The sequence below is a fragment of the Pyxicephalus adspersus genome, chromosome 4, assembly GCF_032062135.1.
Source record: "Pyxicephalus adspersus chromosome 4, UCB_Pads_2.0, whole genome shotgun sequence".
Taxonomy (NCBI): domain Eukaryota; kingdom Metazoa; phylum Chordata; class Amphibia; order Anura; family Pyxicephalidae; genus Pyxicephalus; species Pyxicephalus adspersus.
The window spans coordinates 16,516,291-16,542,888 of record NC_092861.1 but is presented as its reverse complement, the minus strand read 5'-3'; the positions used below and the strand labels follow the sequence as shown (position 1 = coordinate 16,542,888).

At 38.0% G+C, this 26,598-nt stretch overlaps 1 protein-coding gene across 1 annotated transcript in view; it reads right to left on the bottom strand.

Annotated features, from left to right (window-relative positions):
• Positions 1–26,598, bottom strand: part of HS1BP3 (HCLS1 binding protein 3) — a 67,210-nt gene that overhangs the window by 15,423 nt on the left and 25,189 nt on the right. Inside the window, exon 5 of the mRNA XM_072407490.1 lies at positions 609–778. Coding sequence (XP_072263591.1) covers positions 609–778 — 170 coding nt within the window. The remainder of the gene's footprint in view (positions 1–608; positions 779–26,598) is intronic.

Sequence of the window (26,598 nt, the reverse complement as noted above, 5' to 3'; positions counted from 1 at the left end):
TTAAAATAATTCAAACTCAATTTCATAGACAATTCCACTTATAAAATGTTGCCTTTTTCTGATTTACTGCACTAAACATTGGTTTGTATTTATTTATTTAGAACACAAATCCCAAATCTTTACAATAGCAATTAGAAAAATGCATTACTGGGCTTAGTATAAATAAAAGTGACTAGTGGAAATACACCGGAATACAAAAAAACAATTCTTCCCTGCAAATTCTGTTATCTTTTCCTCTATAAGAGCCTTGAGGATTCAGAGTCAACGCAGGAACGTCTTCGTGAAGGCACCCCTATCCCATTATCTTACCAGTGGCTAGCACTCGGTCGGTGGTGGGTCTGATGTGAACCAGGTGGCTGATTGTATTCCATCTCTGCTCACTTTATTTGGACCTTCAGCCTCCTGAATTCTGCATAAGTGTATCTTTTGCTAAGCCACATGGCTGATTGGGATTTTTTTCTAATGGTAATAAAAATAACACATAGCAACTTTGAACAAAAAGACAGAATAAAACAATTAAACAATAAATTAAACAAATAAATAAAAAATACATTTAGAAAAGTCTTCAAAGGTCATTCACTGCATACTGAGACCTGAACATGACTTACCGCCAGATGCCACAAAGGATCTCTTGCCAGTGGTTGGTTTTCTATTACTTGGTTCAAACAGCTCTGAATCTGGATTCACTTCATCACTGAACAGAGTTGTGGTGGATTTGGGTTTTATCTTGGGATCTTCAGTTTTCTTTGGGGTGACTTTTTTCTTTTTGATTTTTGTTCTGGAATAATAAATGAATACTGCATAAATGACACACATAAAATGATGGCATCTGACACAATAGACATTAAACACAATGGTCAAACTCTTGGTACTCTTCTTCTCTGCCTGGTCAGTCATAGATGATACAACTTTTACTTGTTGGGCAATATATAGATATATTCTTTCAGGATGTCCTGGATGAAGGCTAGAAAAGAAAAATTACCCCATCCACGGCTTGCAATAACCTCCCGGCCGATTACCATCATTCTCTGTAGCCATTTCAAGGTAACTGGGCTGTAGATGGCAACCACAATGCCTCAAAGGAATAAAACTCAGAAATAGAAAGTGAAGGCGCTAGAGGAACCTCGAGTGGGGCTGCTAAGGGAAATCTAACTTTGAATAAAGACACCCTAACTAACTAACCTTTTTTACTTACTGGAGTTCAGTCTGGTATCTGGTGGTCCTTATTGCTGCACTGTGTGGCACATTTGTATTTAGGTTCAGTGCAGCAGGAAGAAGCAGCTTTTGTAGCTGCCAGGAGCGTTTTTGCATTTACAGGAAATATGTACATTGTCCAACATAACTGGGGATCCAAATTACAAATAACATTTACACTGGTGTTTGTATGTAATAATAGTCTAAAGAAATATTCTACAATAAAAAGATTAAAGGGCAGTTTGGCATGTGGCATTAGACCACATTAATAAACCCATTCTGTACATGTGTTCTGTCATAATCTCTAATCTTCATTTAATTTAATTTTACTGAAACATTATACAGCATCGTGTGTATGCACCTCTTACTTATTAAGAAGATTTGGTGACTAAAGAGGTCAGTGACATTTCCTGGGGAGTTAATGCTGCACAGGTGAATATTAAGTCGGGTACTGTGAGTAGGTTAATTATCAGTAAATTCCTAGCTTTCTTAAAAAGAAATTTCATTTTAAATAGTAATTCTAGACCCCTCTACGTAATAAAGAAAAAAAGGTTGGTGCACCCATTTAAAACAGATCTAAACTGAAATTTTTATTTTTCATAAAAGGGTTGTTTTTTTGGGGTGGGAGGTAAACACTGTTAAAATAAAATTAAAAAAAAAAAAGGGGGTTAAGCTGCTCCCCTTTATTCACTTTATATCGCTGCAGCGATAAAGATGGAATTGGAGTGCTGATGCCTGATCTCTTCAATGGTGAAAAAAATGCCAATTTCATGCATGCACAGTGAGATTGGCACTCTTCTTTTCTCTATTTACCACGGGCTACGTCTTCTGATCTGGCGCCTGAGTAGTGTGAGATTGGGTGATGTAGGCAGAAGGCAGAAGAAGAAAGAAGATGGCAGAGCGCTTCCTTTGCCCCATGACGAAGACGTAAAGCAGGATGGTTTGGGAACCAATCCAGGCAACCTCCGTAGGGTTCGAGTGATGTGCAAAAAATAAAGGTGAGTTTATTTTATTTTTTGTTTATGATTTGGATATACTTTAAAAGTGTTGATACATGAAAATGTCAGAACCAGTACCATTTTACTTGGTGCCATCACTACAACACAATGAAAGTGTTATTAACGATCGCATGGCTAATACAAAAATGTTGGCTGGAGAGCAATAAACATATAAAACAATATTTTGTTGACCTTGGCTTTCTAATATTTGGTGGCATCAGTCTAATCCGTCTTAACCTTTTAAATATGAGGAAACCCTTAAAATAACTTTCAGATCTCAGGGAATCGTCAATATTTATGATATGCCAAATTCATGGTACATTTGATTTGTGGTCAATAGGAAGAATGTAACCATTAGCCAAAAAGATCATTGGTGCCATTTAAACTGACTTGGGAGGCACAAATTACTGATTACTCAATGACCCCCTAGCAACCTCTGGAGTAACCCCAGGGTTCCATGGAACTCCAGTTGAGGGTTCCGTGGAACTCCAGTTGAGGGTTCCGTGGAACTCCAGTTGAGGGTTCCGTGGAACTCCAGTTGAGGGTTCCGTGGAACTCCAGTTGAGGGTTCCATGGAACTCCAGTTGAGGGTTCCATGGAACTCCAGTTGAGGGTTCCATGGAACTCCAGTCGAGAATCACTGGTTTAAGCAGGTACTTGGAAAACAAACACCAAACTGAATTGTAGTTTTCCACCAACATAGAGAGCAAAATTATCAAAAGGGTGTGCTACCTCTCATTTACTCTTTAGTGCAGTGTTTCAACCTGAGTTCTGTGCAACCTTTGGGCTCCTCGAGAGGTTGCTAGGAGTTTCTGAGCAATGAGCAGTTTGTGCCTCTCAGGTTTAACCTACATCAATGATCTTTTTGGCTGTCAGGGTGACATTCTTCCTAGTGGCCAACATTGTAGAAGAAAATATTCCCACAGACCACTACACTAATGTACTGTGAGTTATTGATATATAAATTATAGCAGGGGTTCTCTGAAAACCTGAAAATTATTTCAAGGGGTTACCCCATGTTAAAACGTTTGAGGAACACTGCTTTAGTGGAATGCATGTACATTAATAATTATGTAGCCTGTCTTAGTACAATCCAAAATATATACTGTACATTTTTCCTACAAGCCTGCATAATGCCGATATATAAACACAACATACTGCAACCTATCACCAGATCTCTGTCCTAGGAGCAGCTACTTGAACCACAAGGCACACAATAAATTGGTCCCTATCATTATCTCATTATACCAGAAGTAGCCTAGTCGCAGGACTCCAGCACATATAATGAACTGCAGCCTATTACCCAAACTCCAAGACATACAATATACCACATCTTATCACCATCTCCCTAACGCAGAAGCAGACTTTTATTTAAACCCCAAGACATCTAAAAAACAACATCTTGACATAATTTTTCTATCCCAGAAGCAGTCTGTTACCAGAGATCTACAACGTACTGCATCCTACCACCACCTCTATATCCCAAGCAGTCTATGACTCCAACTCCATGACATACATTATAGTCAATTCCTATCACCACCTCTCCATCCCAGGAGCAAAGTAATAATTGATTCCTGAACCAATGTCCACCACTCTATAATAGGATCATAATATCCATGCATTTCTGAAACCAGCTGCAACTCCCTATTTTTGAATAAGACTATATTGTACCTTGCAGAAACGGCCATGTTGGAGGGTTGATAAAAGCAAAAAATGTTAAAAATACCAACAATTCATTCAGTTTTAAAGGGCAACAATTAAAGATTTCTAAGAAGGCAACTTGGGAGGCCCAATAAACACAAACTTTACAATGAATTTACTTTAGCCAAGAATATTTTTATAGAATTTTTCACACAATAGCATGGCTGCGTAACAAAAAAGGCGCATTCCTTCTTGCTGAAGCTGAAACGGCCCAGTTAAATGCTTTTTGTGGAGGCAAACTTTTTTTTTTTTACTTTTGCTATGGAATAAAATGTCCCAATTATGTGTTTTCATATCTTAGCAACTAAGACAAGTGCCTGTGGAGAGATAGTTGTGGTGGGAGGCGGTGTAATCATAACATGTAAGGAAAGCACACTCTGACTCTGTTGATGTGTGTTTGCTCTCAATGTTTCCCAAAATATGGGTGGATACAGTGAATAGGTTTAACCCTACTGGAATATCTGCAGTGCTTCCCACTTTCTTCTTCACGCAGTTTCAATAAATTGGAGTACCAATTTACTGGCATTAGTGGTGCTTCTGCTAAAATAATAAGGTAGAGGGATTTCTCAAGAAGGTTTACAAAAGGGCCCACAATTGATCGAGGACAAAGGATTACGTTATTGATTTGGTTATCTAATATATCAACCCTCCTTTGCTTGCTCTTTACTTACCTCAGTATGATTTGAGGATTTTTCCACTGTTTACTTCCTCCAAGACTGGAGATATGGTTACATTGAAGTCTATAGGGGCCATGCAGTCCTATGGCCAATAGGATGTAGAGGACAAACTTATGAAACTTTTCCATTAAATATTGCAGTGCAGATATAGCACAATGGCCCTGGTTGGCCTTTAAATCTTCCCAAAAAAAATAATCCTAAACAACCAGGCTAAATGAACTGAAGTCAAATATCTGCATGATATATATATATATATATATATATATATATATTTACCACGTCTGGTTCTTCTCCTGTCAGCTAATAACAGAATGCTGATGCTTCATTGGGCACAAGTACACCAAAACTAGCAACTGGAGACTGGTAAGAAATATCCTGGTTTTATAATATCTAAATTCCTCCTGAAGAAACACTGATACTGGGAAACTAGCAGGCCAGTAACCAATCAGATTCCCATAGAACACTATGGAATGTGATAGAAATGGAGATTTGCAGCATTATTATGACACTGACAAAGCACCAGTTGCATGACGCAGTCATATCAGCATGACAGAGGAACAGTTTGTGGATTTAATCCATGAGGAGTCTAATTGGGAGCAAAGAGAGGCTTCACCCAATATTAGTACAATGTTCTTTTAATAAATATATTTAGTTATAAATATAAATGTGCTCAGTTAATAACTCAGTTGCTCAGTAACAAAATTCTTAAATGCAGGAAGCACAAAGTGTCTAAATATACTTCTGGTGAATTGCAACTATAGTTAACATTAAAAAAAATTTTTTTGCAATATTTGCATAAGAGAAAGGTCATGTACCTATTGCAATAAAATAAATTAATCGGCCTAATCATAATTTTTTCATATAAACTCATTCACTGCAGGCACCGCCATCATTTTACGGTCCTCTTCTGGGTTGGTGATCCTTGGCCTTCTCGGTTGGCCAGGCCAGAATGACGTACCTCCTGTGCAGCCTGGGGTTTGCTGGAATACCGGACATTGAACATGCACAAGGAATGTCACTGTTACTTCTGCATTAAACAACCTGCCTGTCTGCAATCAATTTTTTAATTAGTTCCACTTTAAAGAGAGGAGATGCTCAAACCAAGGTACGTGCAGGAAGCATGACCTCAAGGATAGTTACAGATGGTGCTGAAAGTGAAAATGTCTGCTTGATTTGTGCCCACAGATTTCCTGTGGTCTTCTACTTGGGAGATGAGCACAGATCATTGTTACCTTAAAACAGGAAGTGTCTGAGATAAAACTAATGTGAATGATCTCATGAAATCAGCAAAGCGTTGTGGGATATGCTAGCACTATAAAAGTGGATTAAATAACCTTGGTGGCTAACAAAAGTCATAGCTGAAGTGCTGGGTGAAATATCTCCATGATAATGCAGATTCTGCACTGTAACTTGGCAGTGATTTATAAACATCCTAAGAATTCTAAAATGGAAACATTCGCAACAGAATAAACTTTGTCTCTGGAGAACTTTCTGTGTTTCTAAACTTAGCAGCAATAAACTGGCATAAAAATGATTAAATAGGGTGGTGGCCACATAACATTTCCTAAGTTAGTACATATTTCTAATACTTCTGTGTGTCATAAAGTGGAATTCTGCCTTTAATAAGCTTTATACTAATAAAAACAGTATAAATATAAAACTGTTTTCATCATTATGCATGTTTACCCTACTACTGTATCTATATAGGATTCTGTCATTAACTTTCTTTACTTTCCTGAATCTAAACTCCTTCCTTATATTGTTTAATATAGAACATGGTGATCCCACCCAGTAGCACTTCCTCCTATACGGTGGCAATGCTATGTCCCTGTTTTCCAGCAGTGCTTCTGCTTTGCCACAATGATGCCACAATGATGCCACAATGGCTTCCGACAGATTGGTTTACATACAGACATGGTCCACTGTTGTCACCATCAAGAAACGCAACCCTGATAAATGGCAGGCATAGATTTCTGAAGTGCGTGTAGAAAGAAAGCGGCTACAGAGAGGGTATTGCAGCACACAGGAAGAAGGGAAAACAATATTTTAATTATAAAAAGGCAATTGTGATACACAAACCTAATTTCATTTGATGAGTTTACAAAAACATTAAACCTGCACTATAAATTAAAAACCTTTAAGGGAGATAATTTTTACCGGACAAATTATTTGTATTGCTGTTTATCCAGTCCAAAGATTTACATAACTTTCCCGTATTGCACAGCTCTGCCTGGAAGGACAAGAGACCTAATTTCTCTCTGCTGCAGTAAGTATCACTATATATGGGCTGAGATTGGATATTAACAGGAGATGCAGACTAACAAAGCTCTCCGTTGCTCTCCTCTTATCAGCATGTTCCTGCTTTCCTGCACATTGGCATTGCAGCACATTGGACTGGCTACTTGTGGTGCTTCTCTCTCTCGGTTGGAGCTCTGCTTTACAGGTAACTGCAGGTGTGCAAAAATCAACATTATTGATGTATTGATGATCACAGAGTTCCATTATTATGTGTCTTATCTACCAGAAATTCAGCTGTAAATCACAAGACTATAAGAGAGTTTCAGCACAGGCATTCACAGCTGCCTGAGGCCACTTTGGTACAGAAAAGCCTCTACTGGCACATGGTGGTAACATACTTCTACCCTAATCCTGAGATTTAAAGACAAGGCTATCTTGCCAACAGCTATGAGAAGAATGGCCTTTGTTTATATGAGAAACTCTACAAGGCCTATAGACTGAGCTGGATGCCAGTCCAGGTTCTTCCCAGGTCCTGCCTGGAAGGGGCAATGACCTACTAAGTCCCCAGGGGATTTCTAAAGAAGATCTCACCTAAAGATTGAATATCGATAACAAAATTGGCTTGATAATTAAAAAACAAACTCTGCAAAAACATGCGGGAGCTTTTCAGAAAATCCTGGATCTTGGCACCACAGAGATCACTTGGTGCGGCAGGTTTACAGAGTTTCTCTTTCCTATCTCATAATCCAAATCAATATCAAACAGGTTTACAGAATGACAGTGGAAAATTGTGCAATGCGTTTGCCATAGTAATGAAATTTTAGTGGGGGTTAGCCGTGGGGGTAACATAGTATGACAGTTATAGATTTGTGACAGGTAGGTATCAATTTAGGGCCCCCATCCCAATTCTTCCTTTTTCAATTAAGGACTCCTAGACACACTTGCTGTTAATACTGCACTCCCAATGTTGTAGTTTCAAACGTTTTTACAATTCTGATCCCCATATCTTGAATTTTTTAAAAGCTGAGTTGCTGAAATTGGGGTTACTGCTAACTATGAGGGTCCCCTGTGCACCCTGAAAATTTCAAATCATAGGTTAAGGAGATTTGGAGGTTTAAACACAGAAAGATGTAAGGCTGCAGAATGACATGCAGTTACACAGACAGCTGATGATGTAATTACACAGACTCACAGGGGCCGAGACATTGTTACACAAGAGAATACAGCTAGAGAATGGGGGATGGACAGCCTGTGTTCCGATCTCATCATACCTGTGCTGTGCTCTTCTACCTCTGCCCGGCTCTAATCACCAATCAGCTCTTATCAGCTGAGAACGGAGCTGCCTCTCGGTTTGTTCAGAGGATTAGAGCTGCTGATGAGAGCCAGGCGGAAAAGGCACGGCAGCTGGGCGGCCCACCCACCAAAAATGGGCTGGGGAGAACCATGCAATGGATAATATTTCCATTCAAATCTTTGTGCTACACAGAGCTATTTATATTGAATGGTGGCCCAGCATAGGCAGGCAGTTAAGCACAATTAATTCTGCTTTGTAGCATACTGCAACACACAAATGTCAACAATATGTGCATTGTGGTGTATGTATAAAAATTATATATGCATGCCCATTTTACAATGAATTACCAGCTCTTTTAAAATACGGTGGGGCACCATGGTTTTCAAAATGACAACATACACCACTGTGTAAAATGCTTGTTAATGCAGTGGTATGAATGGAGCCTGAACTCTACGTTGGCCATGCAAGTTTGTTGGGCTGAAAACACCCTTTGGCCTTAAATATTAAAAAATATTTGCCAACTGCCCCATTTCAAGTACAAGGTCTGCAAATGTCCACTGGAAATAGGCTGACTGGTTCCTTAAGCCAGTCAGTATACCTCTAATATTTTTCTCATTTCCTTTCAGTTCCTCACATGGAATTGGAAAAGGAAGCAAGAGTAAGTCCCTACAATGAAAGGAACATCCCCTCCTAATACAGTTGTCCACGTAACAAGCATTCCAATTGGAAGCTTACCCTCCATTACCGATCCTGGGAAAATGGTCAAATTTTGGATTTTCTATAACTTACTATTTCAGTAGTCAACATAAAAAATAGATTGGCTGAATTTTCGTAGTGGCACACAGAGGGCAATATTAATTTGACTTAAAACCCCTTCCCAAAATTGAAAAAAAACTGTACATTCACTTAAAATATACATTCTCTTTTTAAGTCTTTATAATCTATAGAAAAATCTGCATCTATAACCATCTTCCTTTTTTTACTGGAGCCATTCTCATCATTATTAACATTTCAACTGTCTCCTTCCATAAAAACCCAGTTTGTGCCCTTGTCATGACCTAATATCACTCATCCACTGTTCCATTTTAGAAAGAAAAACAAAAGTACAGCAGAAGCGCCAAGACACAGCAGTATGGGGCAGACAGGAGACGGGATCATAGTCCCAAGCAAAGGACAGGACAGGAAGTCAGCCACCAGGGGCCACCTTTTAATTGCTCATTCGATTGTTTGAACAAAAGATAAATTTCACTGCCTGCATTGTTCTAAGAATCCTGATCAGCACTTTACTCCTCTGAAAACCATCAGACTAAACCCATCCACCAGAAGGAATGGCAACTCCTAGAGAGAACGCCTATTGATTCACCATTTCCTGCAATTCACACAGGTCAGCAGGTTATCAGAGAAGCCTGAACCTCATCTGAAGTCTTCAACAATACAGGATCACTTATTACAATGAAATATACAACCAAACGAAAAACAGATTACATCACAAACTATTATTTATAAAAAAAACTAAAACATCAAATGGCCAAGGTAATTAGGTTGATGCTGATTACAACAGATTAAGGTTAGGTTCAGACCTGCCTTGGGATCAAGTGATCTCACAGGGCTCCTGGCAGTTGGCACCTTATCTTTCAAGATTTGATTTTCTTTTTATTAAGAGCCAAAAACAACATAAAACCAATTTAAAAATTATTACAATTTATATACAATATAGAACTGGAGGCAGTGAAAGGTACTGGTAACGCCCACTGCTGCCCCCATTCATTCTTTATGGGGTTGCTGTAGAGAGAAGAATCTTTTCAGAGGCAGCTGCTCCCTGGCATGAGAAAGCGGTAAATGCACCACAACCTCATGGCCAGTGTGAACATAACATACAAGTGCATGATCCCTCATGGAAGTGACATCTCTAATCTGAGGTTTTGTAGTACTGCTCAGTCAAACAAAGCTAGGCAAAAGACTGGCAGCCACTGTACTACATTCTAAGCTTGAAAACAAGTATGCAGACAGTAAAGTTAAAGGCTACTGAGAATGCCTGATCTACATATCATTGTGGATCAATCAAAATATTATTTTGAGTTTTCAATCCTTTTAATCAAAGCCAGGAAACGTACATTGTTAAAATAAAACTATAGTAATGGCAGCCCAATTATTTTCTTGGTACATATTTAATTTACCTGAGGTCCTGCAGGGCGTACCTAGCACACCCTAATCCACATGCGGATAAGTATTTACATTAGTGCTTGATCTGTGAAAGTTTACATAATCCACTATTCTTTCTATTATCATACAGTAACACACTGTACAGCCAAGCTGGATGCAAGCCAATAAATACAGCATTATGATTTTATACTGCAGTGTTCATGGATCCAGGATCCCTACACTACAAATGCTGTGAACTGCTACACCGATGTTGTTAAATATATCATTGCATCTAATATATCTAATGGGCAGTGCATGGGCACACTTGGAAAGCGGTGGATAACAAATATAGATACACATTATTAATCAGGGTCCCCTTCGCCATCATGCTATTGACTTTTTTAAATAAACCTTTCAGTTTTCAACAAATACCTTACTTGGACCTAATGGATTTATCACTGGGTTTCTGTTTTTCTCCATGCAATGTAGGCTGATCACAGATAGTGGGAAAATGGTTCTTCTGGAAGATGGGCCAGTCCAATGCAGGCTGGGTTCACATAAAAATTATACTAGGCAATGGCCACATACAAAGCTATAAAATATATCCAATAACAGCCCAGGGCCAGTAAACTTGTGCACCATTTAGGGTATGTGACATAGTGAATGTGTTCTTTTGGGTTATAAATCAAGTGGATGTTATAACATTTTGTATGTTTTATGGACATTTGGAAGCTTCTTTTATCTTTGTGAAATAATATGTTTTTAGAAAGGAGCTTTTTTAAATTGCTATCAATATTAATGTTATAAGTCCCATTATCTGTTTGGATTCTCCTGGGTTTTGTATAGGTTATGGTTACACGGTTATGTCATTGAATCTAGAAAAATACAGAAAAGACCTCATATGTACAACCTGAAACCTTATAATTATGAATAAAATATAACCTCAAGTCGGACATCTTTCTGTCTGTGTGTACCCTGTTTTAGGATCACATGCTGGATTGTGCCATTATTCCAAACGTTTTATGGGAGTCAAATTATGAATAAAACTGAAATTTGTTTTTTTTTCTGGTTTGGATTAAAGCGGAACTAACCCCATATTCCTGGCATGTGCAGAAGAAGCTGGGAATTCCAGGTATCCTGGGATCCAAAGTTGAAACAGATAATGCTCAGCTTTTTTTGCCACAAACCCAGAGCGAACCAGAAGGTAAGACAGAATATTACAAAAGGGACATCGCCAGTCTCTTTCTGCACTAAAGCCCTGCCTGATCGTGTATTCTAAACAGTGGAACTTAAAGTTTCACTTTAAAGCGGACCTGAACTAAAATTTTTACCTTACATAAAAGGGTGGACAGGGTAAAAATTACCTTCTTTTTTGGGGGAGGGGCTTTAAAACCCGGCGACGATCAAGACAGATTAGGAGAGCAGAGCTTTACGGGGTACATAATCATGGATCTCAGGAGGCTTCAGCTGCTCCTTGTGCAAAGTAAAGAGCTTTTTATTCAATAGGATAAAAATATGCCAATCTAATGCATGCTCAGTGAGATCGTCAAGCTCCTGCGCAGTGCAAAATCGGGTGATGTAGGAAAAAGGGGAAAGAAGACGGCGGAGCCTCCAGGACAAAGGAGGATACCGAGGCAATGCAGTACCCGATCCAGGAAACCCCTTTAGCGATCGAGGAATCTTCTAACTTTAAGGAGATGATTTTTTTTTCCACGATTTACTTCTGATTTAACTGTAGAAATATTTAAAACCTCAGTCACAAACGAAAAACACTCTACCAAAAATGTAGCATAAATCTTTGATTAACATAAATGCATAGATTTATCAAAATAACAGTACAAGCGATAAAACAACATAAACAACCATGAAAAATGATAAAATTCAACACCCCACAAAAAAAAAAAAAAAAAAAAAAAAAAAACCAAATAATGGCTGCTTTTTCCTACTTTATGGTCACTGTAAAGTAGGGAAGATGAGTGCTGGTAAACAGATATCGCATGGAAAAACAGTGAATATAATATTATAGAACTCCTATCATTAGCCCACAGTAAATTAGCACTAACACTTACAAGTCTGTTATTATTGTTGTGGTTATTACGCACCTCCTAACTCCTCCGTGTTCCCTTATAATTACAGGCCTTCTTTCCTGACAAACAGGAAACTGAATTGACCAATGCCAACCATATACGTGTTTCATGAAAATGGATCAGAAAAATAAACCATGTACATATCTAATTTGCAATGCCTAACATCCGGGTGAATCAGAAAATCTAGTTCACATAAACAGGAAAATACAGTATCACTCAAGTTAGGACTAGCTATAGAGAAAATCCAGTCCAATAAAAACACAGGATGTTTTTGTAAAATGCAGGAATCAGTAAATGCATCCTATAGGGATGAGGATGTTGACTATGGTGATCAGGAGGGTCCAGAAGGTTCATTTCTCTGGGGATTACCTAAAAAACTGTGAATCAGTCATTCAATTAAACATTCCCTGATGGAGAATCTTCAAGTGTTTCAATGGCAGTTATTTATTCTTAACCAGGGCATGTTTCAGTGACTGTCAGATTCAAAGTTTTATAAATATCCCTCTGTGTTACTACACAGTAAATAGAGGTAGTAAAAGCTGATGGCAGAGTCAGGTAAATGGTTAGTCCATTCACATTACATATTTCACATGCAAAGGTTTGGAGGTCAACGACCTATCACGCTTGTTTTATTATTGTTATTTTATGGAAAAAAAAATGTTTCAGGGCCTTTACCATTTAATGAGATGTTTGCCTGCAATGAATTTATTTAGAGAACTGGGCAATGATTTTAGCTTCTGGGGTCTCCACGAAGCCAGGAAATGTGTCAGTTTGAGCGGACTCCAACAGCAAAAGAGCACACAGAGGTCAGTACAAATAGAGAATAACAATAGATTGGTATTGGAAAATGAAGCTTGGGTAATAAAGGACATCTGATCGGTTTCTATAAGGCAATGCAGACCATCCATGCAAGACATTCATTCCCCCAGACAGCCTAGATTAGTTGAGAAGCCTTGGCAAAAGCTAATCAGAACTGTCATAGGGAACTCAAAATTTCGAGAAGTTAATTGTACATTAGCTGCCAAATGAAATGCAAAGTACAATTAGAAGCATAAGACATTCTGCAAGCTGTCACCAAGATGAAGACAGAATCTACAACATGAGGCTGCATGAAAAATGAAGGCTTAAAATAAAACAAGCTTCCTCCTTCCCCTTAAATATCCCACCGCTGGATCCGCCAGAGCTACATGGAGCTTTTCCACATACTTAACTTTAAGCTGTAATTAAGCAAATCTGTTTGATATTTATCTCCGCATGATTGCCTGCCTCCCTGGATAAGGGGATAGAAGTAATTCAAACATTTTATTTCCATTGCTAGTGATCGGTCTTCACTAATCCAGGGGATTAATGACCATATGTATTCCTGTCATATGCCACCAACTGGGTCTTCATTCTTGCTTTGAAATCAAGCAGTCTTTTTCCTAACCAATCCATTTGGTTTGCTGTGTGCATCTGACAATGATAATACGTAGCTACAGGAATATGGTATTCAAAACCCAACTCTAGGCTAATATTTTATTCTGTCTCCAGAGCTGTCCCATACTTCTTTGCCACAACGTGTCCTTGGTGTTTATGAGTTGATGGTGTCCATCATAGCAAAATACTAAAGACTGATGAATGACTAAATAATAGGAGGGAATCATAAAGACATCCATCTTGTACAGTCCTCCTTCCATAAGCTTCCTAAAAATGCATTGGATCTACAACATATCAAGCTCTAAACACCGTACAGTACTTGATACAGCTATCTGTTCATCCCAATGGCAATGAGAATCTGAATGGTTGGCCTGGCAAGCGAAGAAACAAGGTGACTATCCACCCTTAGGCAACGTACACATATTCAATTATTGCAGTTGGAAGCAATCATTTCCAGATGAACTAAGAAGCGCTGTACACATTCTGTTCTATGGAGAGAGGCGAGGGGAAAATGAGTGGATGGCACCCTGCTATTCTCCCTTGATTTGTATTCTGGCCCTTCACAGACGGATCCATGATTGACATCCAAAACAAGCCTGAGTAGACCCAATCATTATGTTTCCACTTTTAACAGCCAAATTGCCTGGCAAACATTTTGTTACAGAGGTTGGGTTAAATCATAAAATGGATAGAGGTGTTGTATGATCTGGAGCTGGTAACAATAAATACTATTAGAACAAAAAAGTTTACATTTGGGAGAGGAAAAAAAATCCTTCTATACACCACATCCCTATTAAATGTCAGATCAAAAAAAGAGTTTTTCCATAAAGAATGGAACTTTTTAAGTGTATATAAAGTATTTACCACAAATATAATTTTTTTAAAATTTGCTGTGCGATTTTATTTTGTCAATACAATTAATTAAAACCATACAGTTTATAAACAACAATGTTTCTTTCTGGAGTCCAAAAATTTAGTGTTGCTCTTTCATTTAAACTGTCCTTAAAAAATGTACTGTATGATTTTAATTATTTGTATTGAAAAAAAAAATGCTCAGCAAATTTTAAAAAATAGTATTTGTGGCAAATACTTTATATATACCAAAAAAGTCCCATCCTTCATGGAAAAACTCTCTTTTGATCGAACAATAAATACTACAAAGTCTATTCAGATTTGTGTGTTGTAATTCATACATTTTGAATGTGATTTTACCTGCACATAATGACAAATTACATGTGTTCTGTATGCTTTCTGCAGTGTTCTCCCCAGCCCCTTTTAGCTGGGCACACCACCCGGCACTTTTCAGTAATAAAAAGTGATTACTGATAAGTCAGGTCACAATACATGGACTACCACCCGCCAACAATTTCTTCCCATCCAGCTTCTGGGTTGAACACTGTTTCTGGATATTTTTTTTTATCCAGGGGTTTCTTGTTACCAGGGATGAGTAAGGCATGACATTTCCCAAAACACATTATTTATGCATTTACAACTTTGTAATAGCCTTTAAAAAATCTTTCAATGCTTTACAAAAATAAAGTTGTTATATTTCTAATTAGTGGTCAGCACCTGTTAGGTACCAGGCATCACACATGCATTCAGATTGTTGTACCACTACAGTGGGAATGGGCCCATAGTTATTAATGCATATAATGTAAGAAAATAATTGGGAAATGTTGCATTGGACTAAAAACTACATATGTGAGAGAACTACTTAAAACCTATTTTACCCCCTCAAAAAAAAATTACGATGGTATAACTGCTTACAAAATGTGTTGGCTAGACTTAGGTTTAAAGGGTGGGAGTGGATACATGCAGTCCCATGAGAATTCCACCGAGAATGGGGTCAGAAACCATTTTGACGCCCTTTCTGGCAACCCACATTGGCAATTTGTAGGCGAGACTTGTCCTGAAGTCTTTTTATAATAACTGATGTGCAAACCTGTACTGTACAAATCATTGGAAAAATAATCAACACTTCCCTTTCCAGTAATACACCGAAACAGAGAACACATATGTATTTAATGGTAATTTATTTTAATATGCGGAGTCTGCTGAATAAATCTAAAAGAAGAGTCATGTTGCAACAGACAATGAATTTACAGTGCTGATGACAGACTGCCAGAACATTGTGTGGTTGCTGTATGTCACGTATTTAGCAAACATATTATTATAGCAAAGAATTATGTAAGGCAGCTCTAATAGATGCCAGATTTCCAACTGCTTATTTTTAATGACTAATAAAAATACTGTAAAATTGTGTAATAAGAGCAGATTACCATTTGCCTTAAGCCCATCAGTAAAAAGGTTACCTACTCACTAAGGGATGACAATAAGTAATGCTAGAACACCGGTTTAGGGGATCTAGCAAGACCAACCAACCCTGTTTAGAATGGTAGTATGGTTTTTTTTCCAATTTTTTTTTTGTTGACATATAGAAAGGATTAAACAACAAAATATATCAACATGTTAAAGTAAAGACGTATAGGATTCCTGTATCTCACCGGGAAATTTGGAACTATAGCCAATGAATCAGCATTACAACGAAGCAGTAGTCTACATACTTCTCTATATGCAGCCTCAGTGCAGCAGAATATATAAAGTTGGATATATTCACCTAAGTGGATATCCATACATTTCTGGGTGGTGCTACAGATATATCCACATGAGCTGCTCCCTTATAGTCCCTTCAAGACAGTGTTTCTCAACCAGGGTTTGTCCAGAGGTTGCTGGGGGTTTCTTGAGCAATGAGTATTCTGTGACTCTGCGGTCAGTTTATTTGACACCAATGATCTTTATGACTATCTGTAGGAGTGATATTATTTCCACCGGCCAGCAATGCAATTCTTACCGACCAACACACTGATGTACTATGAGCTTTGGCTATAGTAATTATAAAAGGGGGTCCTTAAGGCCTGAGAGTTATTTCAGGAGTTCCTCAATGTAAAAAAGGTAGAGAAACACTACTTCAACCTAACATCACTGCTGACCCTGCCGCTGGGCAGCTAATAGTGTTCATGTCCACTTCTGCCCTTGTGGTTTCTGCACCGATGCACGCCTCAAAACTGAGCTCTATTGTAGGACTGTGCACTGTTGTGATCTTCACTAATGACGGGATTCTCTTCCCCCCTCCACCCATTAAATTTACCATGTTCAGTGATTTTAAATATTTTTGCTAGTACACTTTTGGATCCCTTCTAAAACAGCAAGTCACATTACCGTCTCTAAGTGTACTAAAATACCTTTATTCATCCTAACTCCTGAGTTGACTGATGCAACCTTGCCTTGCACAGCCCTTGAGAGAAAATAAATTCCAGTCTGGTCCTGTGCTTGTGCTACTTCCTATTGATAATCTGTGCTAGTCTGAAAATCCATCTGAATACCATCCATAGCTAGGAATGGGCATGAAGGCACATTGACAAACTAGCCACAGAACCTGCCATGAATGTTTTGTTGATGCAGAAGTCCCATACAGTGAAGACTTTCAAACTGGGCAAGCAATCTGTGTGGGCTACCATAAAAGAAGTATAACTGAAGGACACTACGAAAACTAAAAGTGTCACGTCTTTACGTTTTTTAAAGGCACCATGAGCTTAACTCTATTTTGCTACCCTATGTGTTTGGCATTTTGCTGACAAGCAACAAAAAAAACTTACCCTATTACCACCAGGGTTGGCTAAAGTTTGGCTCCCAAGTTGGTTGGGGAGCGACAAGCCCTGGCAAATCCTACAAGGCAATTTTTGAAAAGCTGGTAAAGCTTTTGCAGTCTTCTTCAAGAAGGCTCTATTTTGGGCATATCTGATTCAACCTTTGTGTACATAGATAAGGCAAACCTAAATCCATTGATTCAACATCAACTTGTTCTTCCTCCTTTTATAAGGTACAAAGTGTTCTGCATTATGCAACCGAGCTATTATGTAACAGCATTGGTAGGAAGCCTCCCTCTGGGCTCCACCTTGTTCTCTTACATTCTCTGTCATATTTTTATGCTTGAATGTGAAATCCAGAAATAATTGCAGATCCAAATAGAGAAAAGAACAGAGTCCCTGGATGATGGAAATTGTTTTCTGTGACAATGCAGCTGTTTAAAATCACTTTGTTTTTAATTGTCAAGTGCGGAGTGGAGCACGCTGCAAATCATCGCCTGGCGCCCCGAGAGAAGAATATAAACAGGCAGTAACAGCTTCTCAAAAGAAATGCTGGACTCAACCAGTTCTGAACTGCTAGGCTTTAATAGCAACTTTTTAAATTGAAACCTTAAATAGCTTTAGTCAACACAAAAACGTTTTCAATGTATCCTCAGTTTGCCTGTCGTTCTCTGACTTGTTTGAATGTTGGCAGCCATTGCCTCCCTTAGTGCTGCACATGTATGGCAACACCCTCAAATCTGACTGCTCCCTTCCGAGGCTGGGGTTCTTTTTCATGATATTAACAATATTTCTGAAATTTTCCAAGCTTTTTAAGCTAGTAAATTTTTTTTTTTTGCTTTTTCAAAACTGGCATGGTTATGTTGGTTATGAAGTTTCTGTGTCCGAAATTTCAGCATTATAATTTCCATCATCAACAACTTTACTGCATTTTTAGAGATCAGCTTTAAGCCTTAGGTGCGAAGAAAAACTTAAGAAAAGTTCAGGAAAAACTGTTGTTCAGGCATCTACATTTATCACCTTTGGGAGACCCAGACTTTTGAAAACTTTGCCATCAGTGCATGTGTAGTAAAAAGGTTATATGAAAAAATCTAATGAAGAACACTTGAAGTAGAGAAATCTATACAACCATAAACAGAATGGTACCAGTATACCAATCTTCCACATGGATTAAAGCCATCACTACAAAGTCTGAAGGGAAGAAATATGTGTACAGATAATCGTGTGTAATCCAGGGGATTTGTCTTGGAAAATAAGTGTATGGCACAGTTAAGCATGAGAACACATTGAATTTAAAAGGTCATCCACCTCTTCCATGCATTTCACAGCACTTTATACAGAACATTGAGCCCAATCAAAGAGTTTAGTTCCCAATTTATTTTTTCTACAACAGACCTATATACAGTAATTATAGAATATACTACCCCTTTAAAGATATACTACTCTCCAAATAATTTACAATATAATTGTATCAATGGGCAGAATTTAGTTGCATTATTTGAATTTAATGCAGTAAAGTAATTAATTATTTTTTTCCCTGATATATACTTTAAGCATACATATATGCCTAGCCATTTAAAAAAGGCAGTCATCTGCATCTCCTTCTAATAAGATAAAAAACTTTGAACATTAAATGCAGAAAATAACAGGTCGCGCAGTAAAATGTAAAGTTGCACGGGAGCTGCTCATTTAATGAACCTATACAGAAGCCATAGTCTTCTATCCAGTGCTCAACCCAGAACATTTTAGGTGGGTGGCAGTCCCTGTATTGTGACCAAACTCTTTGGTAACTACCCAAAAACAGCCGGGTGGGTGCTGAAAAGTGCCAGGTGGTGCGCCCAGCTAAAAGTGCCTGGGGAGAACCCTGCTATCCATAGCATCTACAGACAGTTTTTAGGGGAAGCCAATTAACTTATCAGTATCATTTTGGGATGTGGGAAATAACCCATGCAAAACACAGAAAGAACATTCATGTAGAACATAGGGCTAATGCTGCAAGGCTGGAGTGATAGTCACAGAGCCACCATGCTGCTAAGCTTAAATAATGTTCTTGCATACTGTTCTCATATGAATAAATTCATGGAGGTATTCCCACTCCCTCCTTTGGCCAATATGAAAAACCAGGGGAAACAGGAGAATACGACAGGATCATTCCTCAGCAATTGACGCTTTAGATCTAGTTCTGAATACCATTATATAAGTATATTACTATACAATAATAAGTTAAAATGAAAAAATCCTTAGTGAGAGAACAGCCCAGAAAACCAATGTAATGTAATGTAATGTAACCAATGTAAAGACGACATCACTAGAATGTAAGGCATCTTTTTAATATTCTATTTAAGAGTAGTACAATATTGAACATATTTGTAGCATACAATTTATTTTTAGTTTTCCCTTGATGCATATACAGCATGTATATGTAGCATTATGTACACATAATATATATCATTAGTACCGTAGTAGAGAAAATGTAAAGGAAAAACATCACAAATACACAAAGTTCTGTTTTGTTCTTTTTCTTATCTTACTTCCCTATAACACATAATTTAGTCTATTTTAAGATTGGTGAAGTCAGTTTCCTTATTGCACAGAAGTGACAATCCTACATTTTGAAGGGTATGCTAGAACATAAATGACGAACAACCTATCGCCACATAGAGGATTCCACAGAAATTGACTGAAACATACCTCAATTTTGACCAATCCTGTGTCAGCTTCATTACTCACACAATGCATAATTTTTTGTCACTAATTTCCAAAAAGTGGGGTATACATTACCAATTCTGGAAGGGACTGAAAATCTTTAATCAAGGTGAGAAGACTGAAAAAAGTCTGCATTCAGTGCAGATATGATAAAGGAAGAGGCTGAGAAGGGGAGTGGGGTAATTGGATAACTAGTGTTTGGGAGAGTGAAGATAAGCAGAGATATAGGCTGCATCGATATGGGCATAAAGTGGGGAGATTTGGGAAATGGTTGATCAAAATAAATAGAATATATGGACAAAATGTGCCAGGTGGAAAGGACAAGCAGAAGGTGGTATACACAGCAATAATGCATAGAAAGTGGTGTGGAGAGCAATCATAGACAGGAGGTGTTATGGACAACAATCACAGAAACTAGGTGAAATGGACAACAATTACAGACCAAAGATGGGATGAACTGAAATCATAGATAGTAAAAGTGGATAGCATATACAGACCTAAGGATGTAAAGGGCAACCAAACTGGGATGTAGTATGGACAGCAAATAGACGTAAGGTTGGATGGACAGTAGTCAGGGCGAAGGTAGAATGGACAATTGCTGACAGAGGGTGGAGTGTAATGCCATCAGACAGAAGGTAGTCAAAAATGCTTCTGTTTATGGACAAAAAAGAGAAGCAGCAAAGACAATGGGAACTTGTATGGTGTACACAGAGGGGTGAAGTTGTCCGCAACCATGCTAATTTAATATAGGGAATAAACAGTACAAAGTAAGCAAGCACTACTGAAAACAAGCATATTGTAAATTCCAACAACTTACTTTGCTTCTTTGTTCATCCAATTAACCTAACTGCATGTTTTTGGGATATGGGAGGAAACTGGAGTACCTGGGGAGAACATACAAACTTCTTGCAGATTGTGTCCTGGCCCGAGTTGAACCTGTGACCTAGAACTGCAAAGGCCGGAGTGCCAACCACTGATCCAACCATGCTGCCCACCACTTACTTTTCTAAATATTTTTTATAGCATGTGTGATTTATGAAGATTCACTTTGTTGTATTTCCTAGCTTGTCTTGGCCAAATACTAAGTAATTCTGACAGGAAAGGCTTCGCGACTATTTCTCTTGCTTATTCCCATGGGCCTGTAAGGCAGTTCATCCAAGTGATAGACCAATAAGATTGTGATGGGGTGGAAGTAACAAGTTTGGTACTACCTAGAGGCGTCAGAATTTGGCCAAATATGTATGGTATTAGCAGCCAGTGAGCTAGTCCAGGTATCGAGGTGTCTGCACATTTTATTCCCCAGAGAGAGTATAAAAATTGCATATGGAAACAAAGAAACAACTTAATAGAAATACTGTCCAAAGGCAAATATTTTATTATTAAATATTTGCAAAGGACACAAAACATAATGCATACAGATTTTCAATATATAGCCACATTGGACGTGGCATTTGCAAGTTGTTAAGAGGTCATCAGCCTGAGTAGAAAAGTTTGAAAAGCTATCTTTGACAAGAGATATTCATTAAACCTCACAGTGTCAACCTCACTTCCTCCATCAACCAAAAAAATGTCATACGTAAGTAAATTGCTCAGATAAGAATGTGTATCTACAGGTGATTGTGTTAGTCTTCCTCTGTCTGCAGAACAAGTGGTTTCATTTCACTGACCTCGGAAAACTCTTCATAATTAACCTTGCAGCTTGGGAACTTACGGTTTCACTATTTGACTTTCTAAGACATTTTCCATCTCCGATAATCTTCAACTACTTTTTATTTCTTCCTATTTAATTGTCACTTTACCAGTATATCATCTACTTCTCTAATTTGAAAAGTTTGTGCAATTTGGATAAAAAAAAAACTTTCATATGGAAACCTTAACTCATTTATTACTGATGTTTCATTGGAATTTTTCTAAAATTTGCTACATTTTTTTCTAAATTCTGCTATAACAAGTTTAATATACAGCCATAGGAAAGGGTTTTATCTATTACGACACGATAAAAAAATCTGGTTCCAAAAAAAAACAGTAGGTTCCACCGAAAACAGGTTGCAGACTGTCATTAACAATAATGAAGCTTAAATGGAAAAGCCACGTGTGAAAAACTAAGTACACCCCAAAAGTCAACAAGTAATAACTTGAAGTAATTGTTTTCTGTATCACTTTATTAGTCTCTCATTGTAGGAGGTATTTTGACCAACTTACCTCCTACAATGAAAGACCAACTTTTACAATATTGTTTCAGTTCATTAAAGTTTGCAGGCATTCAATTTATGCACAGCTCTCTTAAGCTCCTGACACAGTATTTTGATTGGGTTTGAGTCAGGACTTTAAGTCATTGAAAAACTATGATTCTTCTCTTGTTTAGCCATTCTGTTTTAGGTTTGCTGGTGTGCTTAAGAATATAGCCCTTATGCATGACCCAATATTAGACAAGCTTTTGCTATTCAAAAGATGGCCTTAGATTTGGCTCTAAAATACTTTGATATACAGAGCAGTTTATTGATGACACAAACAATGAATGGTAGGTGCCCAGGACCTGCGGCTGCAAAACAAGCTCAACTCATCATCCATTCACAACTGGTATGAGGTGTTTGTGTATATATGCTGTATTTGTTTTCCCCGAACATCACCTTGGTCTCGTCCAGCCAAATTACATTGTTCCAGAAGTTCTAGTGGTTCATTTATATGCACAGTTGTAAACCTAAGGTGTGCCATGTACTTTTTACAGAAAAGAGGCTTTTGTCCAGCAACTCTTCAAAACCATTTCTAATTGTATTGCCAGGAACTTTTTAATTACCATCTGAACTTGAGGTGAATTAGCTGTCATGTCCACTCATAAGAAGATTGACAACTGTCCTGAATGTATTCCACTTGTAAATAATTTGTCTATGTAGAAAAATTGGGGGTTATAACTCTAGATTTTGCAGCGCAAGGTCCCAGGTTCGAATCCCAGCCAGGACACTATCTGCATGGAGTTTGCAGGTTCTCCCCGTGTCTGCGTGGGTTTCCCCTGGGTACTCCAGTTTCCTCCCGCATCCAAAAAACATGCAGTTATGGTTAATTGTCTTTCCCCTAAATTGCCCTTAGACTGTATTAATGACATATCACTAGGGTAGGGACATTAGATTGTGAGCTGCAGCTAGTGACATGACTATGGACTTTGTACAGCGCTGTGTAATATAATGGCGCTATATAAATACTGTGTAATAATAATAATTGCTGATGTCTTTTCTCTTGAAATTGTGTTAACACACATCTGAATGCTCCACACCAGAAACCTGCCAAAACTTCTGCTTTTATAGGGTTGGTCACATTTGCTAATGATCAATCAATCAAGTACATTTAATTAGCAGCTGCTATTTGCCCTGATTTTATGGACGTGATACGGAGTACTTAATTTTTCATACACAACAAGACTTTGTCTTTGATAAATAATTACATGGTTGCTGTTCAACTAAGGTTTATTTACCCAATTTTAAAACTTGATAAGAACCATATGATTTTTATTATATCCTAATATACAAACCTTAGACATTAAAAGTGTGCATTTTATATTTCTCATAACTGTCTTGTGACCACTACAAACACCTGCCTATCACACCATTAGGAGCTGGTTATTATAGAGACCCCCACCTCCTTTAAGGCTATACCAGCCCATTCTTCTAGAAAGATGTTTAACAATATTTTGTGTGAATGTGTGACATTTTTTATCTATTCACCTGAAAGACAATTTGTGACGTCATGTACTTATGTCAGATGAAAAGACCTGGCTTATAGTTTGTGTTCCACGTCACTCCAAGGTAGGGTTAGGTAAGGTTGAAGTCAGGGAACAGGACATTTCTGGGTAGATAAGTGGACCTATTTAGTTACCTGTAAAATAAAGCTGCTGCTCCCCTTTCCTTCCCCAATGTTCAAAGAACTGCAGGGAAACAAGGTGCAATAGCTACATAAATGTTTTGTAGTAGTGTATACACTTAACACACAATCTTACATTATCCCAATAGAAAAGACAACGACCGATACCTGGCTGTACAAATATATAAGTACAAATCTATGTGTGATACGTTGTTCTAAAGGTCAGAAGGACTATGAACCAATTGGGGGGCTCTATGTGTCCATGTATGGCCACCCTATGAATGTCTGCAGATAGAAGTTAATCAGAATATAAAAATAAATACTCATGTTCCAGCACCGCTTTGGCTGGAAAGACTATAGACAAAGAAGAACAGATTTTATAAATACACTAGGGACACACAAAGAAGGCACTCGCTGATCTTTGCAGCACTGGGCCCTGTTCAAGAGGATACAAGGACAGCTTTATGAGCTTACAAACTCAGCACAAGTTTGCACTTGGCCAGACCTGAGTTCTCTTGGTGTTTACAGTGAATTCAGCCTGTACATATAAAACACATTCCCTTCCACGTGCCCTGCCTAAGAAACTGCCAGTCCAAAGAAAACATGGCTGTTCCCCTAAATTTGTTATTACAATCCTAAATGAAAGAGCAACGCATCAATGTTCCATGTGTAGAATGTCAGCAATTGTGGTTTTATAAAGTAATTTCTGTTCCGTCCAGGCTTTTAAGCTCATGAAAAAAATTCAATGGGGACTATTTGACATAACAGAGATCAATTGTTAGTAAGTTCCCAATAAAGCCTGCCGCAGAAAACATGGAGGACGCTAAAGAGAAATCCACTTTGTTTAACAGGAAAGGACATACAAAGCGTTCCTCTTCTACTGAAAAGCTTCTTATTTGAGCCCTGCAACTAAGAGGCATAGAAAAGGTAAAAGCATCTGAGTCCTAATTTTATTAATAAATCACCTATGTCCCAGCTGTCTCAGCAAAAACCTAAATGCGTCAGCTGTTTTCATGTATTTCTAAAATGCTAAAAAGGTAGCTATTTTGGTTGTACTAATGAGTCACTTGGTTAAACAAATACAGAATTATTTCTTCCCCAGAAGACAGTGTTGTCATGTACAGTACTTTCCTTAAAGTACAACAAAATCTAAAATGATATATAGGATGCAGCCAGAATTAGCATAGCAGTTTGTGCAACATTGTTTTATTACCTGTTGATTCTGCCAATTTTAAGTTTTTCAATTAACTTAACCCTGTTGCTATCAATAACATGTAATATATCTCATGGTATTGAAAGGGAGTTTGTGGTTGCTTTAAGTTTCTAATAAATTTTAGAGTTACAAATGATTATTGGTTCACCATTTTAAGGACAGGCATTCATACATGTCAGTTTATATCAAATCAGTTATTATTTAAAAAATGTAAAATTAGAACACATACAGAAACCAGTTGTGTATAATTTTGAATTGGTCAGAAAGAGTATACATTTCATCCCACACGTGATATACACTTTAAAGTTCCCCAAGCTCCTGATAGCTTATTTCCAGTATCATTAATTAAAATAGATATATCTTCCTATGGTATTCAGAAGCTTACAGACTCACTTACGCATTTCACAGTGACAGAGCCAAAGCCATTTACAATGCTGAGATATTAATACAAACGTATTCACAGAAGAATTGTTCAATACGTTTGCCCAAGCTCAAAAATCCCCAGTGTGGTATCATAACACTCCCATGTAAGTGTGGCATCCCACACAAAGGAGCCAGCTCAATTTTTTTTTTCAATAATTTTTTATTAAAATTTCACAAAGAAAGGTGTACATAGCAAACATTCACATTCACCCTTACAACATAACAAACCAACATTTAACAGGATGAGACTTATGGCGTAGTGCAGAAAATGCATTAGGTTCAATATCTAACCATGACAAAAACAATAACTGCTTAGGGCCAACTTCACAGAGTGGTCCCTTTAGGCATTCAAAAACCAAAGTTCGTAGATTTTTCCATAATTAGGGCTATAGTCCTTGGAAAATAAACAAGCCGGCCCCCGCCCCCCCTGCTGAAGGGACAACCACCCGAAGTCACCCTGAGATAACACTGTAGTGCAACTTATTTCAACTGATAACTATACCAAGAGAAGAAGCCAAAAAGTGGGAAAGAGAAGAAAAGGAGAAAGAGAAAGGAGGACCCAAAAGGGTTGGGGGTTAGGAGAGGGTACGGACTGGGGAACTGGTTATTACATAATGAAAAACTATTGTGCCCACAAACTCGGTGTGACACAGTACAGGAACTTCGGACGGATAAACATGTTTGGTCCCATCCGATAGGCATAAAGTATTCTATCCAGGGCGACCATACTTTACAGAAATGGGACATGGAATCTGTGTGAGCCAGCCTAATTTTAAAGGCTGACTGAGAACCCTATTATAGGGGTGACCTCCTTGGCTTTATGGCTGTCCCATCACCACTATCAGGGTGAGAAATGTGGAAAACTACAGGATGAGGGGTGGATGTAGGAACAGTTGGCCTGCACATGGAGAAAGAATAGCAGTGAGCAATATATCTTTTCTGAAATTTCCATGTGCAGTTCAATGTGTGTCAAGTATCTCAGCATACCGCTTGCTGCTGGGAATTAC